We start from the raw sequence: 12,571 nt of genomic DNA, 5'->3' as shown, positions 1-12,571 counted from the left end.
AGAACACATACTGTGTGATTCCACTCATATGAAGCATAAAAACATGCAAAACTAAACAATATATTATTTAGGGAACAGTAACAGGAACTGGTCATGTTTATTCCTTAATCAGGGTGAACATACATGTTATATACACTTTCTGACCTTAATTGCACTTTCCCTTCTTTGCAAACTTCAGTTTCCTAAGAGAACACTGTCTTACTCCTTTTGGAACCACCTCTAAGTTCTAGGGATTTCATTTACATTTTCTGCACCTTTGCACTTAAGAAAAGGAGAGTGAGGTCAATGAGAAGCTCAAGTCAAATGTCGGCAGAGTTAGCAGTGACTCTTATGTGCTTCTTATTTCTTCACTTATCATGTCCTATGCTTTTGCACACCCCTGAACAATCCAAATAATGTACTAGTAATTCAACAATTTGAAAAGCATGTTATATAGGCCTGCAAAATGGAACAGGTGTAGCTGAGAAGTTAGGTTAGGATAGCACCAGCTGACAGAGGGACACTGACTCAAAAATCACTCCTTCTAAAAGCTTAGACCCAGGACTTAATTCCTAAATTCCTTTTATTTTGGATAAGGGAAAAACAAAACAAAACACCGGAAAGAAAAAAAAAAACTGACCAAAAAGTATACCAATACTCTAAACAACCGTAATCTCAAGGTTGTGCTCATCAAGCCAACAAAGTAGAGATTAATATTCAAACATCACTACGTCATTACATGAGACTTACTGTACATTTCTTGGTTTGGACCAGGCCATGTTCTGGGTTTCCTTCAGTCCTAGCCGTAGACCATTCATTGCCCCAAACGCAGCCCCTGGCAAATCATAGTAACAATTTATTCAAATAATCAGCTATATATTAAAGAACAACTATACTTCTGATTCTTTTTCATTTTTATTTAATAAGAAAAATGTAAATAATGATTTTCAAAAAAACAACCCTGAAGGTGGTATTTTAATTGCCTTTGCTTTTAAGCACCTCTGACTACTTGGATTGAGGATACTTAAAAAAACATATATAAATACCAACCTGTCATACAACATCCTCCAATGGTAAAGAAGGCCAGTTCAAATCTGCCCCGGGTTTTATTAGCTCCAGTTGGTAAAATAAACTCATCTGTATCCTACAGGGATAACAATGAAAACCAAGTTGAGCTCCCCTTAAGACACAGTACTTGGCAAAGTGTTTAATTTTTCAAAGGAGTTTTTCACATAATGTAAATCCGTATATTAACTAAAACTCAACTATACTTAGTCAAACAAAAGTAAAACTTTCTGCAACAAAAGGAACATGTAAATCAAAATTAAATGAAATATACAACATATACAGTTATACTCATTAGTTCTTAGGAGAGATTCTTGCCCAGAACTTTGCATCTTAATGTAAGTTTGATATATCATAGGAAATTTGCCTTCATGATAAATTTGAAAGTTTAGGAAGGCCATCTCTAGAGAAAGGTAAACTGAAAGCTATGAGAGATAACAGAATACCAGTCTGGAAGGAGAAAATAACTTTCACTCTGTAGCTACTATTTATCCAGCACCATTTTACTATATGTAAGACCAATGATCATAAAAAATGAGCAGAAACTATAAAAGTACAACAGTTTGGATCACTTACGCAAGGGCAAAAATCACCTCCTTAACTAGTTGTTTGCAGGGGATATATTCCTTTGATAATCTTAGAAAGCTTACTAGATCCACCTTCTAGTAAATGCATACACAAAATTTGGTATGAACCCCCTGAAGGTCAGCCAAGAATCCCAGGTTGAGAAGTGCTACTGTAAGAGCACAATAGGATTGATTTCGCAGTACAATCCACTTTTTTATGATGAACAAATACATTTTTGCCAAGCTTTCCATAAAAAAATGGTTAAAATGAGCCCCTGAAGGATAGCACACACCCTTAGCAAAAAACACTAACAAGTAAACATCCCTTTGGCAAATACTGACCTTTGGTAAACGCATTCCTGATTAGGAAAACTGTACCTCTGCACTGATTTTTGACTTCTGGCTTGTGCACACGTTCTTACCAAAAACTGTACAATAAACAAGCCCACGTACTCTCATCACACAGAAATGGTCTGTTGGGCAATGAGAAGCAAACTCTAAAAAATTCAGTGTCTAAATATATTTATTATACATAGATCTGTAAATTCTGGGTGTTTCCTGACTTTTCAATTAATGACTTAGTTCCAAATTGTGCTTCCTGCTTGAGGTTTTTAGGAATGGTATATTTAATATGATGAGGTAAATAATTATCCTTCAATGCAGAAATGGATCACTAACTACACATAGGAAATATAAAAAAAGATGGTCATGATTAACATTAGTAAGTATTGATACAAGTGCATGTCATCACCGACTCATTCTTCAGCTAGTGAGTCAACCTTGCATTCCTGAGATATCCAACAACTACTCTTTGAAGCCTGATGTTGTAAACTGAGCTTTAAAAAAAACCTACTATTTGCAACTTTATCTGTGTTGAATCAGCAACTTCTCCAAACTGAAAAAACAAAACCCACAAAAACAACCAACCAAAACCCGAGGCTAATATAAACCTTAAAATGTATAACCCCCTAATTTCAAATGTTTGTATTCATGAGACCACTCTTATTTTCATAGGCTTTTGAATAATAATAATCTGATCTAATTAAATAAACTCAGGTGGTATTTTTTTCCCCAAATGTAGATTTGGTTCAAGATTTCAGTAAAAAGATTCCCACTTTACACTTTCATTTACACTTAACTTAGTATTAATGACCTCTTATAACTTTGTAACTACTCACTCCAATATTTTTTATTGGGGTGCTTTTAAAATTAATTACTTGTTGCTTTTATGTATTTTTTTTAAATTTTATTTATTTATTGGCTGCACTGGGTCTTTGTTGCTGCGCGCAGGCTTTCTCTAGTTGTTGTGAGTGGGGTCTACTCTTCATTGCAGTGCGCGGGCTTCTCACTGCAGTGGCTTCTCTTGTTGCGGAGCACAGGCTCTAGGCGCATGGGCTTCAGTAGTTGTGGCTCGCAGGCACTGGAGTGCAGGCTCAGAGCAGTGGCGCACGGACTTGGTTGCACCACGGCAGGTGGGATCTTCCTGGACCAGGGCTTGAACCCATACCCCCTGCATTGGCAGGCAGATTCTCAACCACTGCACCACCAGGGAAGCCCTACTTGTTGCTTTTAGATATAAATCTTTAATTTGTGCTCTGATCACTGCTCCTGATCACAGAAGTGCGTACAAAGAAGCAGGCAGCCATTGTTGTTGTACCCTCTCCACCCCCACTTATTCCAGGGGCTTTAAAGAAGAGCTGGGAGCTGGTCTCCTTGCTGCTTCCCCGTTTGTGAACTAGACATTAAAGACTAGAACATTCAAAAGCAATTGCATAAAAAGGAAAAATTAGAAAGTGACAACACACACCCAGGAAAAAGTTTACGCTCAGAAAAGAACTGAGAAGAGCTTAAGTTTACATTTCAGGCTGGTCCTTGGCACATAGGCAGACTGTAATAATTGTAATAATAATAAAAACCAATAACCAAATAAAAGCAAACCTTGGGGAAGGGGGGAGAATCTGATTTCCAGAGTTAACCACATTATTAGAGTCAAACGTCCAGTTTTCAATAACAAAAAATCACAAGGCGTACAAAGAAATAGGAAAGCATGGTCCATTCAAAGGAAAAAAAATAAATCAACAGAAATGTCCCTAAAAAAGACCTGATAATAGGTCTACTAGGCAAAGACTTTAAAGTGTCATAAAGATGCTCAAAGAACTAAAGGAGATGTGGAGAAAGTCAAAACAATGTATGAACAAAATGGAAACAAAGAAATAGAAAACGTAGAAAGAAACCAAAAAGAAATTCTGAAGCTGAAAGAACAATAGCTGGAAAATTCATTAAAGGGATTCAAAGGCAGATTCGAACGGGCAGAAGAAAGAATCACCGAACTTGAATACAGAATAGAAATTATTCAGTCTTAGGAAATGGAGAAAAAATGATTGAACAGAAGTGAACAGAGCCTAAGGGATCTGTGGGATACCACAAAGCAGACTAACATACAGACCATGAGTTATAGAAGGAGAGAAAGAGAACGTTTGAAGAAACAATGGCTGAAAACTTCCCAAATTTGATAAAAGAGATGCATATGAACATTCAAGAAGCTCAATAAACACCAAGTAAGATACATTCAAAGACACCCATACTGAGACATGTTAAAATCAAACTTTCGAAAGCTAAAGACAAAGAGAGAATCTTGAAAGCAGCAAGAGAAGCAACTTATCACATACAAGGATCCTCAGTAAGATTAACAGCCGATTTCTCAAGAGAAACTTTGGAGGCCACTAGACAGTGCGCTGATATATTTAAAGTGCTAAAAGAAAAAGCTGTCCACCAAGAACCCCATATTCAGCAAAACTGTTCTTCAAAGTGAAGGAGGTATTAAGATAAACAAAAGCTGAGAGAGTTCATGACCACTAGACCTGCCCTGCAAGATATGATCAAGGGACTCCTACAAAGTAAAATGAAAGGACACTAGACAGTAACTCAAAGTCTTATGAAGGGATAAAGATATTAATAAAGGCAAATACATGGACAATTTTAAAAGTATTACTGTAACTTACGCTTTTGACTCCACCTTTGTTTTCTACATAAAGTTTAAAGCATTTAAAAGAATTATTAGATTATGTTTTTGACCACATGATGTATAAAGATAATTTTGTGACATCAACAATTGAGAGGGGCAGGGACAGCTGGTAAAGGAGCAGCACTTTTGTATGTTACTGAAGTTAAAGTGGTATAAATTCAAATTAGTGTTATAACTTTAGAATACATTTTAAAAAAAGGTTATAAGAAAGGAATTTAAACAATTTCCTACAAAAAAATCAAATAAACACAAAAGAAGAGATTAATGCAGGAAGGGAGGGACAAAAAAGCTAAAAGCTTATAGAAAATGAATAGCAAAATGCCAGAAATCTCTCCTTATCAGTAAACACTTTAAATATAAACGGATTCAACTCTCTAGGCCAAAAGACAGATATTAGCACAATGGACTAAAAAACATGATCCATTTATATGCTGTCTACAACAGATTCACTTTACAGCCAAAGACACAAAAAGACTGAAAGTGAAAGTATGGAAAAAGATATTCCAAACAAATAATAACCAAAAAAGAGCAGGGTGGCTATACTAACATTAGAAAATACAGACTTTACAGCAAAAAAGGTTACAAGAGACAAAGAAGGACACTATATCAATAAAAGTATCAACATAGCAAGAAAATATAACAATTATAAACATTTACTTACCTAGTAACAGACCATCAAAATATATTAGGCAAAAGTGATGGAATTAAAGGGAAGAATAGAAAGTTCTACAGTAACAGTTGGTGATTTCAAAATTCCACTCTCAATAATGAATAGTAACTGTTATAACCAGACAGAAAATAAGGAAATAGAGGAGTTAACACATTAAGTCAACTAGATCTAACAGACATATGCAAAACACTGTACCCAACAATGTACACATTTTTCTCAAGTGCACATAAGTCATTTTTTTGGATAGACCATATGTTAGGCCACAAGTTAAGTCTCAATAGATTTTAAAAGACACCATACGAAGCACCTTTTCCAACCACAATGGGATGAGTTAGAAATCAGTAACAGAAGTAAAACTGGAAAATTCACAAATTCGTGGAAATTAAAAAAAACACCTCCTTAAACAATCCATGGATCAAGGAAGAAATCACAAGGGAAATTAGAAAATACTTAAGAGATGAGCAAAAAAGAAACAAAACATACCAAAACTTGTGAAACTCAGTGAAAGTGGTGCTAAGGGGGACATTTATAGCTATAAATGCCCACATTAAAAAATAAGAAAGATCTCAAATCAAAAATCTAACTTTACAACTTAAGGAACTAGAAAAAGAAGAAACTAAACCCAAAGCTAGCAGAAGAAAGGACATATTAAAGATTCGAGCAGGGATAAATGAAATAAATTACTAGAATCAGAAATGAAAGTGAGGACATCACTACTGATTCTACAGAATTAAAAAGGATTATAAGAAAATGTTATTAACAACTGTATGCCAACAAACTGGATGCCCTTGATGAAATGTACAAATTCACAGAAACACAAAACTCACCAAGAAACAGAAAATCAGAAGAGACCCATACAGTAAGGAGACGGAATCACTTATAAAAAAACTCACAACAAAGAAAAAGTCCAAAAGCCCTGGATCTGATGGCTTCACTGGTACATTTTACCAAACATTTAAAGAACTAACACCGGGCTTCCCTCCTGGCGCAGTGGTTGAGAGTCCACCTGCCGATGCAGGGGTCACGGGTTCGTGACCCGGTCTGGGAAGATCCCACATGCCGCGGAGTGGCTGGGCCCATGAGCCATGGCCACTGAGACTGAAAGAACTAACACCAATCTGGGGGTTCCCTGGTGGCCTAGTGCTTAGGATTCTGGGCATTCACTGCTGTGGCCCGGTTCAATCCCTAGTCAGGGAACTGAGATCCCAAAAGCTGTGTAGCAGCGCAGCCAAAAAAAAAGGACTAACACCAATTCTTCTCAAACTTTTCCAAAAAACTGAAGTGCAGGGAATACTTGGAACACTTCATAACTCTTTGTATGAGGCCAGCATTATCATACTGAAGCCAGACAAAGACACTACAAGAAAAGAAAACTACAGACCAATACCCCTTATGATCACTGATGCAAAATCTTCAACAAAATTCTAGGAAACCAAATCCCACAGCATATTAAAAGGGTCATACATCATGACCAAGTGGGATTTATTCCTGGGATGCAGGATGTTCCAACAAATGAAAACTGATCAATGTAATAGATCATATTAACAGAATGAAGGGAAAAAACCCCACATGATCACCCCAATTGATGCAGAAATAGTATGACAAAATCCAACATACTTTCATTGATAAAAAACACTCAACAAACTAGGAACAGAAGGAAACTACCTCAACATAATAAAAGCCATATATGAAAAATCCACAGCAAATACCATACCCAAAGATGAAAGACTGAAAGCTTTTCCTCTAAGATCAGGAACAAGGCAAAGGATGCCCGTTTTTTTTTGCCACTTCTATTCAACACAGTATTAGACATTCTAGTTGGAGCAATTAGGCAAGAAATAAAAGGCATCCAAACTAGAAAGAAGTAAAATTTTCTTTTTTCACAGATAATCTTATATGTAGAAAATCCTAAAGACTGTACCAAAAAACCCTGTTACAACTAATAAGTGAATTCAGCAGAGTAGCAGGATACAAAGTCAATGCAAAAAATCAGATGCACGTCTACAAACTAACAACGAACAATCTGAAAAGGAAATGATGAAAACAATTCCACTTACAATAGAATCAAAAAGAATAAAATACTTAGGAATTAATTTAACCAGGGAGGTAAAAGTCTTTTACAAGAAAACTACAAAACTTGCTGGAAGTAACTTAAAAAGACATAAAGAAATGAAAACATATCCCATATTCATGGATCAGAGACTTAATACTGTTATGATGTCAGTATTACCCAAAACAATCTACAGATTCAATACAATTCCTATCAAAATAGCAATTGACATTTTTGCAGAAATAGAAGAACCCATCTCAAAATTCATATGGAATTTCAACAAACCCCAAATAGCCAAAACAATCTTGAAAAAGAATAATTCTGGAGGACTCACACTTACGAATTTCAAAACTTACCAAAGCTACAATAATCAAAACACTGTGGTACTGGCATGTAGACCAATGAAATGGAAGAGAGAGCCCAGAAATAAACCCTTGTACATATGGTCAAACGATTTCTGGCAAGAATGCCAAGACCAGTCCAAAGGGAAAAGACAGTCTTTTCAGCAAACAGTACTGTGAAAACTGGATATACACATGAAAAAGAGTGAAGCTGGACCTTTACCTAACACCATATACAAAAATTAACTCAAAATGGATCAAAGACCTAAACGTAAGACGTAAAACTATAAAACTCTTAGAAGAAAACACAGGGGAAAAGCTTTGTGACAATGGATTTGGCAATGATTTCTTGGATATGACACCAAAGGCAAAGGCAACAAAAGAAAAAATACAAATACTGGCCTTCATGAAAACTTAAAACTTTTGTGCACCAAAAGACAACATCAACAGAGTAAAAAGGCAACCCACAGAATGGGAGAAAATAACTGCAAATCATGTATCTGATAAGGGGTTAATAATTAGAATCTATAGAGAACTCCTAAAATTCAACAACAAAAAACCAAATGAACTGATTCAAAACTGGACAAAGGACTTGAATAGACATTTTTCCAAAGAAAATACACAAATGGCCAAGAAGCACATGAAAAGTTGCTCAACATGGCTAATCATTAGGGAAATGCGAATCAAAACTATAATGAGTTGCCACTTCACACTCATTACAATAGCTATTACCAAAAAACCCCAGATAATAACAAGTGTTGATGAGAATGTGAAGAAACTGGAACCCTTGTGCACTGTTGGTGGGAATGTAAAATAGTACAGCTGCCATGGAAAACAGTATGGCAGTTCCTCAAAAAATTAAAAATACAATTACCATATGATCCAGCAATTCTACTTTTGGATATATAATCAAAAGAATTGAAATGAGAGTCTGGAAGAGATATTTATACACCAAAGTTCATAGCAGCACGATTCACGATAGCTAAAACATGGAAGCAATCCAAGTGTCCACTGGACAGATGAATGGATAAGCAAAATGGAATATTATTCAATGGAATATTATCCAGCTTTAAAAAGGAAGGACATTCTGACACACACTACAATACAGATGAGCCTTGATGACATTATGCTAAATGAACTAAACCAGTCACAGAAAAATAAATACTGTATGACTCCAGTTATTTGAGGTACTTAAGAGTATTCAAAAATCAGACAGAAAGCAGAAGGGTTGCCAGGAGCTGGGGGGAGGGTGGAGAAAGGAGTTACTGCTTAATGGGTGTAGAGTTTCAGTTTTACAAGATGAAAAGCATGGAGCTGGTAGGTGGTGATGCTACAATATTAGGAATGCATTAAATACCACTGAACTGTACAGTTAAAGATAGTATATTTTGTTAGTGTATTTTATCACAACTTTAAAAAATGGAAAAAAACCACCAAACCCCAAAATCCTTTCATCAACTAGTATCAGGGGGCTTCCCTGGTGGCGCAGTGGTTGAGAATCTGCCTGCCAACGCAGGGGACACAGGTTCGAACCCTGGTCTGGAAATATCCCACGTGCCACGGAGAAACTGGGCCCCATGAGCCACAATTACTGAGCCTGCGCGTCTGGAGCCTGTGCTCCGCAACAAGAGAGGCCGCGATAGTGAGAGGCCCGCGCACCGCGATGAAGAATGGCCCCCGCTTGCCACAACTAGAGAAAGCCCTCGCACAGAAACGAAGACCCAACACAGCCATAAATAAATAATAAATAAATAAAAATTGCAAAAAAAAAAAAAGAAAACTAGTATCAGGAAGAGATGCAAGCTAAATCCCCAGTCTGTGAGGGAAAAAAGGGTGAATGAAGACCAGAGACTTGGTGCCTCCAGATGCACATATCACAGATCAAGTCAACATAGGTACTTGGGGTTATTTTTTTAAATGGTAAGATAAAGGACCAAATTAGTAAAATCATAAAAGGACTAGTCTTAATCTTACCTGCACGAGATACCGTGGATCCACATTTAAATAAGGAGACAGAGGGTTCATACCAGTTACTAGAGAGAAAACAAAGCATTATATTGCAATAAAATTTTTAAAAGTTATTTCATTTAGCATTAATTTTGCTCTTGTTTTGTGTGTTTTGCAATTTTGATGCACAGGCTCAATGAATGTGTATTTCTCTACCACTTTCTTGGTCTTATCCTTCCTGTCTGGCAGTTTAGGGGTTGCCTCTTCCTGGTGCCCTCAATCTTGCACTGGTGTCTCAGGATCTCATATCAACAAGATATTGGCAGTGACGTGGATCAAATAATCAAAGTAGCAGGAAGCATAGCCCAGATCAATAAAAAGCGAATTTCTTTCTACTTTACTACAAAAATGCTTGACAACTATACAGAATGCAAAATAAAATTGACCAGAGACCAATCAATTTTATGAGAAAAACATCGTTTGGGTTATGTGTTGTGTATAAATAGTCTAAGGCAATTCCTTCAGATCTTAGTGTTGACGGTTGTTGACAGATTTGACTTACAGGGTAGAGAATTCTTAGGTCATCACCAGAAGGAAGGGGTCAGGGCAAAAGAAATGGGCACTCTCATAGGGCCAGACTTGAATTCTACTACCTTTGAAGATAGAAAAATCTATCAAGGAAAATCAACTTTCTCACATTTTAAATTTAATCTTTGGATCCTTTATCTCAGCTGATTGTTCACAAACCTATCCATTACCCAGGACTCTGGTTTTCATCAATTCAAAGTCCTATTAATTCTATATCCAATATCTATCCTGAATTGTGTTACTTACCATCTTTATTGCTACCACCCTAGGCCAACCACTAAATCTCACGCAGACTGTAGTAACTATCTCTTACCTAACCGGACTCCTTACTTGCTCTAGTCCCTCCAATTCACTTTCTAAATGGCAATTAAAGTGATTTTCTTTTAAGAAAAGGAAATCAGCCTTAACGGCTTCCATTTACACCTGTAACCAAATCCAAACTCCTTACAAAAGGCTTACACAACACTACCTTAGCTGCCATTCCTTGCCCCTCTAATCTCATTATTATCTCCCACCAAACCAACTCCAAACCAATAGCTCTGTAGATACAATGACCTAACAGCTGATCCTCAAACACTTGCCTCCCCCCAGGCATTTGTACTGTCTTCGGGTCACAGCTCAAAGGGCAACACCCCTGAGTTGCTTTCCCTGGACCATTCTAAAATGGCTTCGGCTCCCATCACCATCTCAGGATCCTTTTATTGCCTTTACACACTTATCACTAACTGAAATATTTTTTACTCATGTCACTTGGCTCACTTCAACAGGATGTAAGCTCCGTGAAAACAGCACTCATCTTTTAAAATGTAAATACTGTAGTCCTGCACCCAGAAAAGTCCACCTCAAGTACTCAGTGAATGGTGTTCACCCCTTGATCTCTTAATTTACCTTCAAATCTTAATTAACGTAACAATGCTTCTTCACATTAAGGCAGTGCCCTTTGTGCTCCAAAACTCAAAGGTCCCGAGACTAATATACAAACTACATACAATTATATCCTATAACTTATTACATACAAACTATGTTCTAGATTCAGTTTTTTTAAAACTAAATTTATCTATTATTTATTTTTGGACGCACTGGGTCTTCGTTGCTGCGCGCAAGCTTTCTCTAGTTGTGAAAAGGGGGGCTACTCTTTGTTGCGATGTGCGGGCTTCTCATCGCGGTGGCTTCTCTTGTTGCGGAGCACGGGCTCGCAGGCTTCAGTACTTGTGGCAGACGGATTCTCAACCACTGCCGACCAGGGAAGTCCTAGATGCAGTTCTGACACAGGTGACACTAGGAACTTTAAAGGGCGTTTTTGTTTTTGAGCATAAGAGACCTAAAGAAATAGTACAATGATTCTCAAGAGAAATCAGTTTTATGAAGCGCTTATCCTTCACCAACTTCCCACTATCTTTAACTCCAAGTTCTGTTCATCCAGTTGAATACCACAGTTAGAAAGTTCCAAAGATCTGGAATACATATTCACACTACTTAGGAGAGGGCACAGGCAGGGTATTCGTGCTTCGGCACCCTAGATCTTGAATAATTTCCTTTCCTAAAATTCTTACCGGCTTCTTTCTTCATGCCTATAAAAGTTCTCTTCCAAGTTCCTCCAGTTGTCTCGAGACGTATTTCTTTCTCTCCTGTATGCATTAGTATTGAGTGTCTTACCTTGACGGCTACTTCGTGGTTTAGAATGTGACTTTGTGCTAAAAAGTTATGTATGGGCTCGATACGTGGAATGCATTTACTTGCAAAACTGGGCGCTCTTCTGCACTTAGGGCCAAGCACACAGCCCAACACACAAGGAATTTGTGGGAGGAACGCTAAGACACGAAGCTTGAATATAAAAGGAAGAAGACATGCAACATCTCCTGGGTCTGGGTCAAACACAGAGAGCTTCTCGGAGTCCATAGCTCCAAACACTCGTTCAGTGCTAAAAGAGCGGCCGCGCAGACACACTAACCCCACCACTGCTACTGAAGCTTGTGACCGCCAGCAAAAAAAAAGGGAACAGGGCACATCGCATGTGTAGCGTGGCCGCAAGAACCAGTCAGAAATGTTCGCAAGCTAGGCCCGATACTTACGCGGGACTCCGGCCAAATCCGCGTGCGAGTAGCCTGCTCCACCGGCTCCGAAAAAGCCGGCCAACCCCCCTGTGGTTTTGTTGCCGCTTCCGCCGCCGCCCTCCATGGTGTCGCAGCAACCTGCCCGTCTACTTCTCCCCGCCGTCTCAGGCCGAGATCGCGCGCTCGGCCGTTTTTCCTCTGTAATAGTGGGGAGACCCGCGTTACCACCACCTCCTTCACAGGTTGACCTTCCGGGCGCCGGCGCCCGCTGAACCTCGCACTTCCG

The 12,571-nt window shown here is 38.0% G+C and overlaps 1 protein-coding gene across 1 annotated transcript in view; it reads right to left on the bottom strand.

Annotated features, from left to right (window-relative positions):
- LOC111169883 (mitochondrial import inner membrane translocase subunit Tim23) overlaps positions 1 to 12,571 on the bottom strand; it is a 25,999-nt gene extending 13,428 nt beyond the window's left edge. Inside the window, exons 1-4 of the mRNA XM_022564484.2 lie at positions 12,304 to 12,571; positions 9,671 to 9,729; positions 1,030 to 1,123; positions 730 to 814 (exon numbers count right to left, since the gene is read on the bottom strand). Coding sequence (XP_022420192.1) covers positions 730 to 814; positions 1,030 to 1,123; positions 9,671 to 9,729; positions 12,304 to 12,409 — 344 coding nt within the window. The 5' untranslated portion in view covers positions 12,410 to 12,571. The remainder of the gene's footprint in view (positions 1 to 729; positions 815 to 1,029; positions 1,124 to 9,670; positions 9,730 to 12,303) is intronic.

The sequence above is a fragment of the Delphinapterus leucas genome, chromosome 16 (assembly GCF_059928025.1).
Source record: "Delphinapterus leucas isolate spDelLeu-1000000601 "Yukka" chromosome 16, BTC_Dleu_Yukka2, whole genome shotgun sequence".
Classification (NCBI taxonomy): Eukaryota; Metazoa; Chordata; class Mammalia; order Artiodactyla; family Monodontidae; genus Delphinapterus; species Delphinapterus leucas.
Note: the sequence above shows the minus strand (reverse complement) of the source record. Positions and strands in the feature narration are given on the sequence as shown.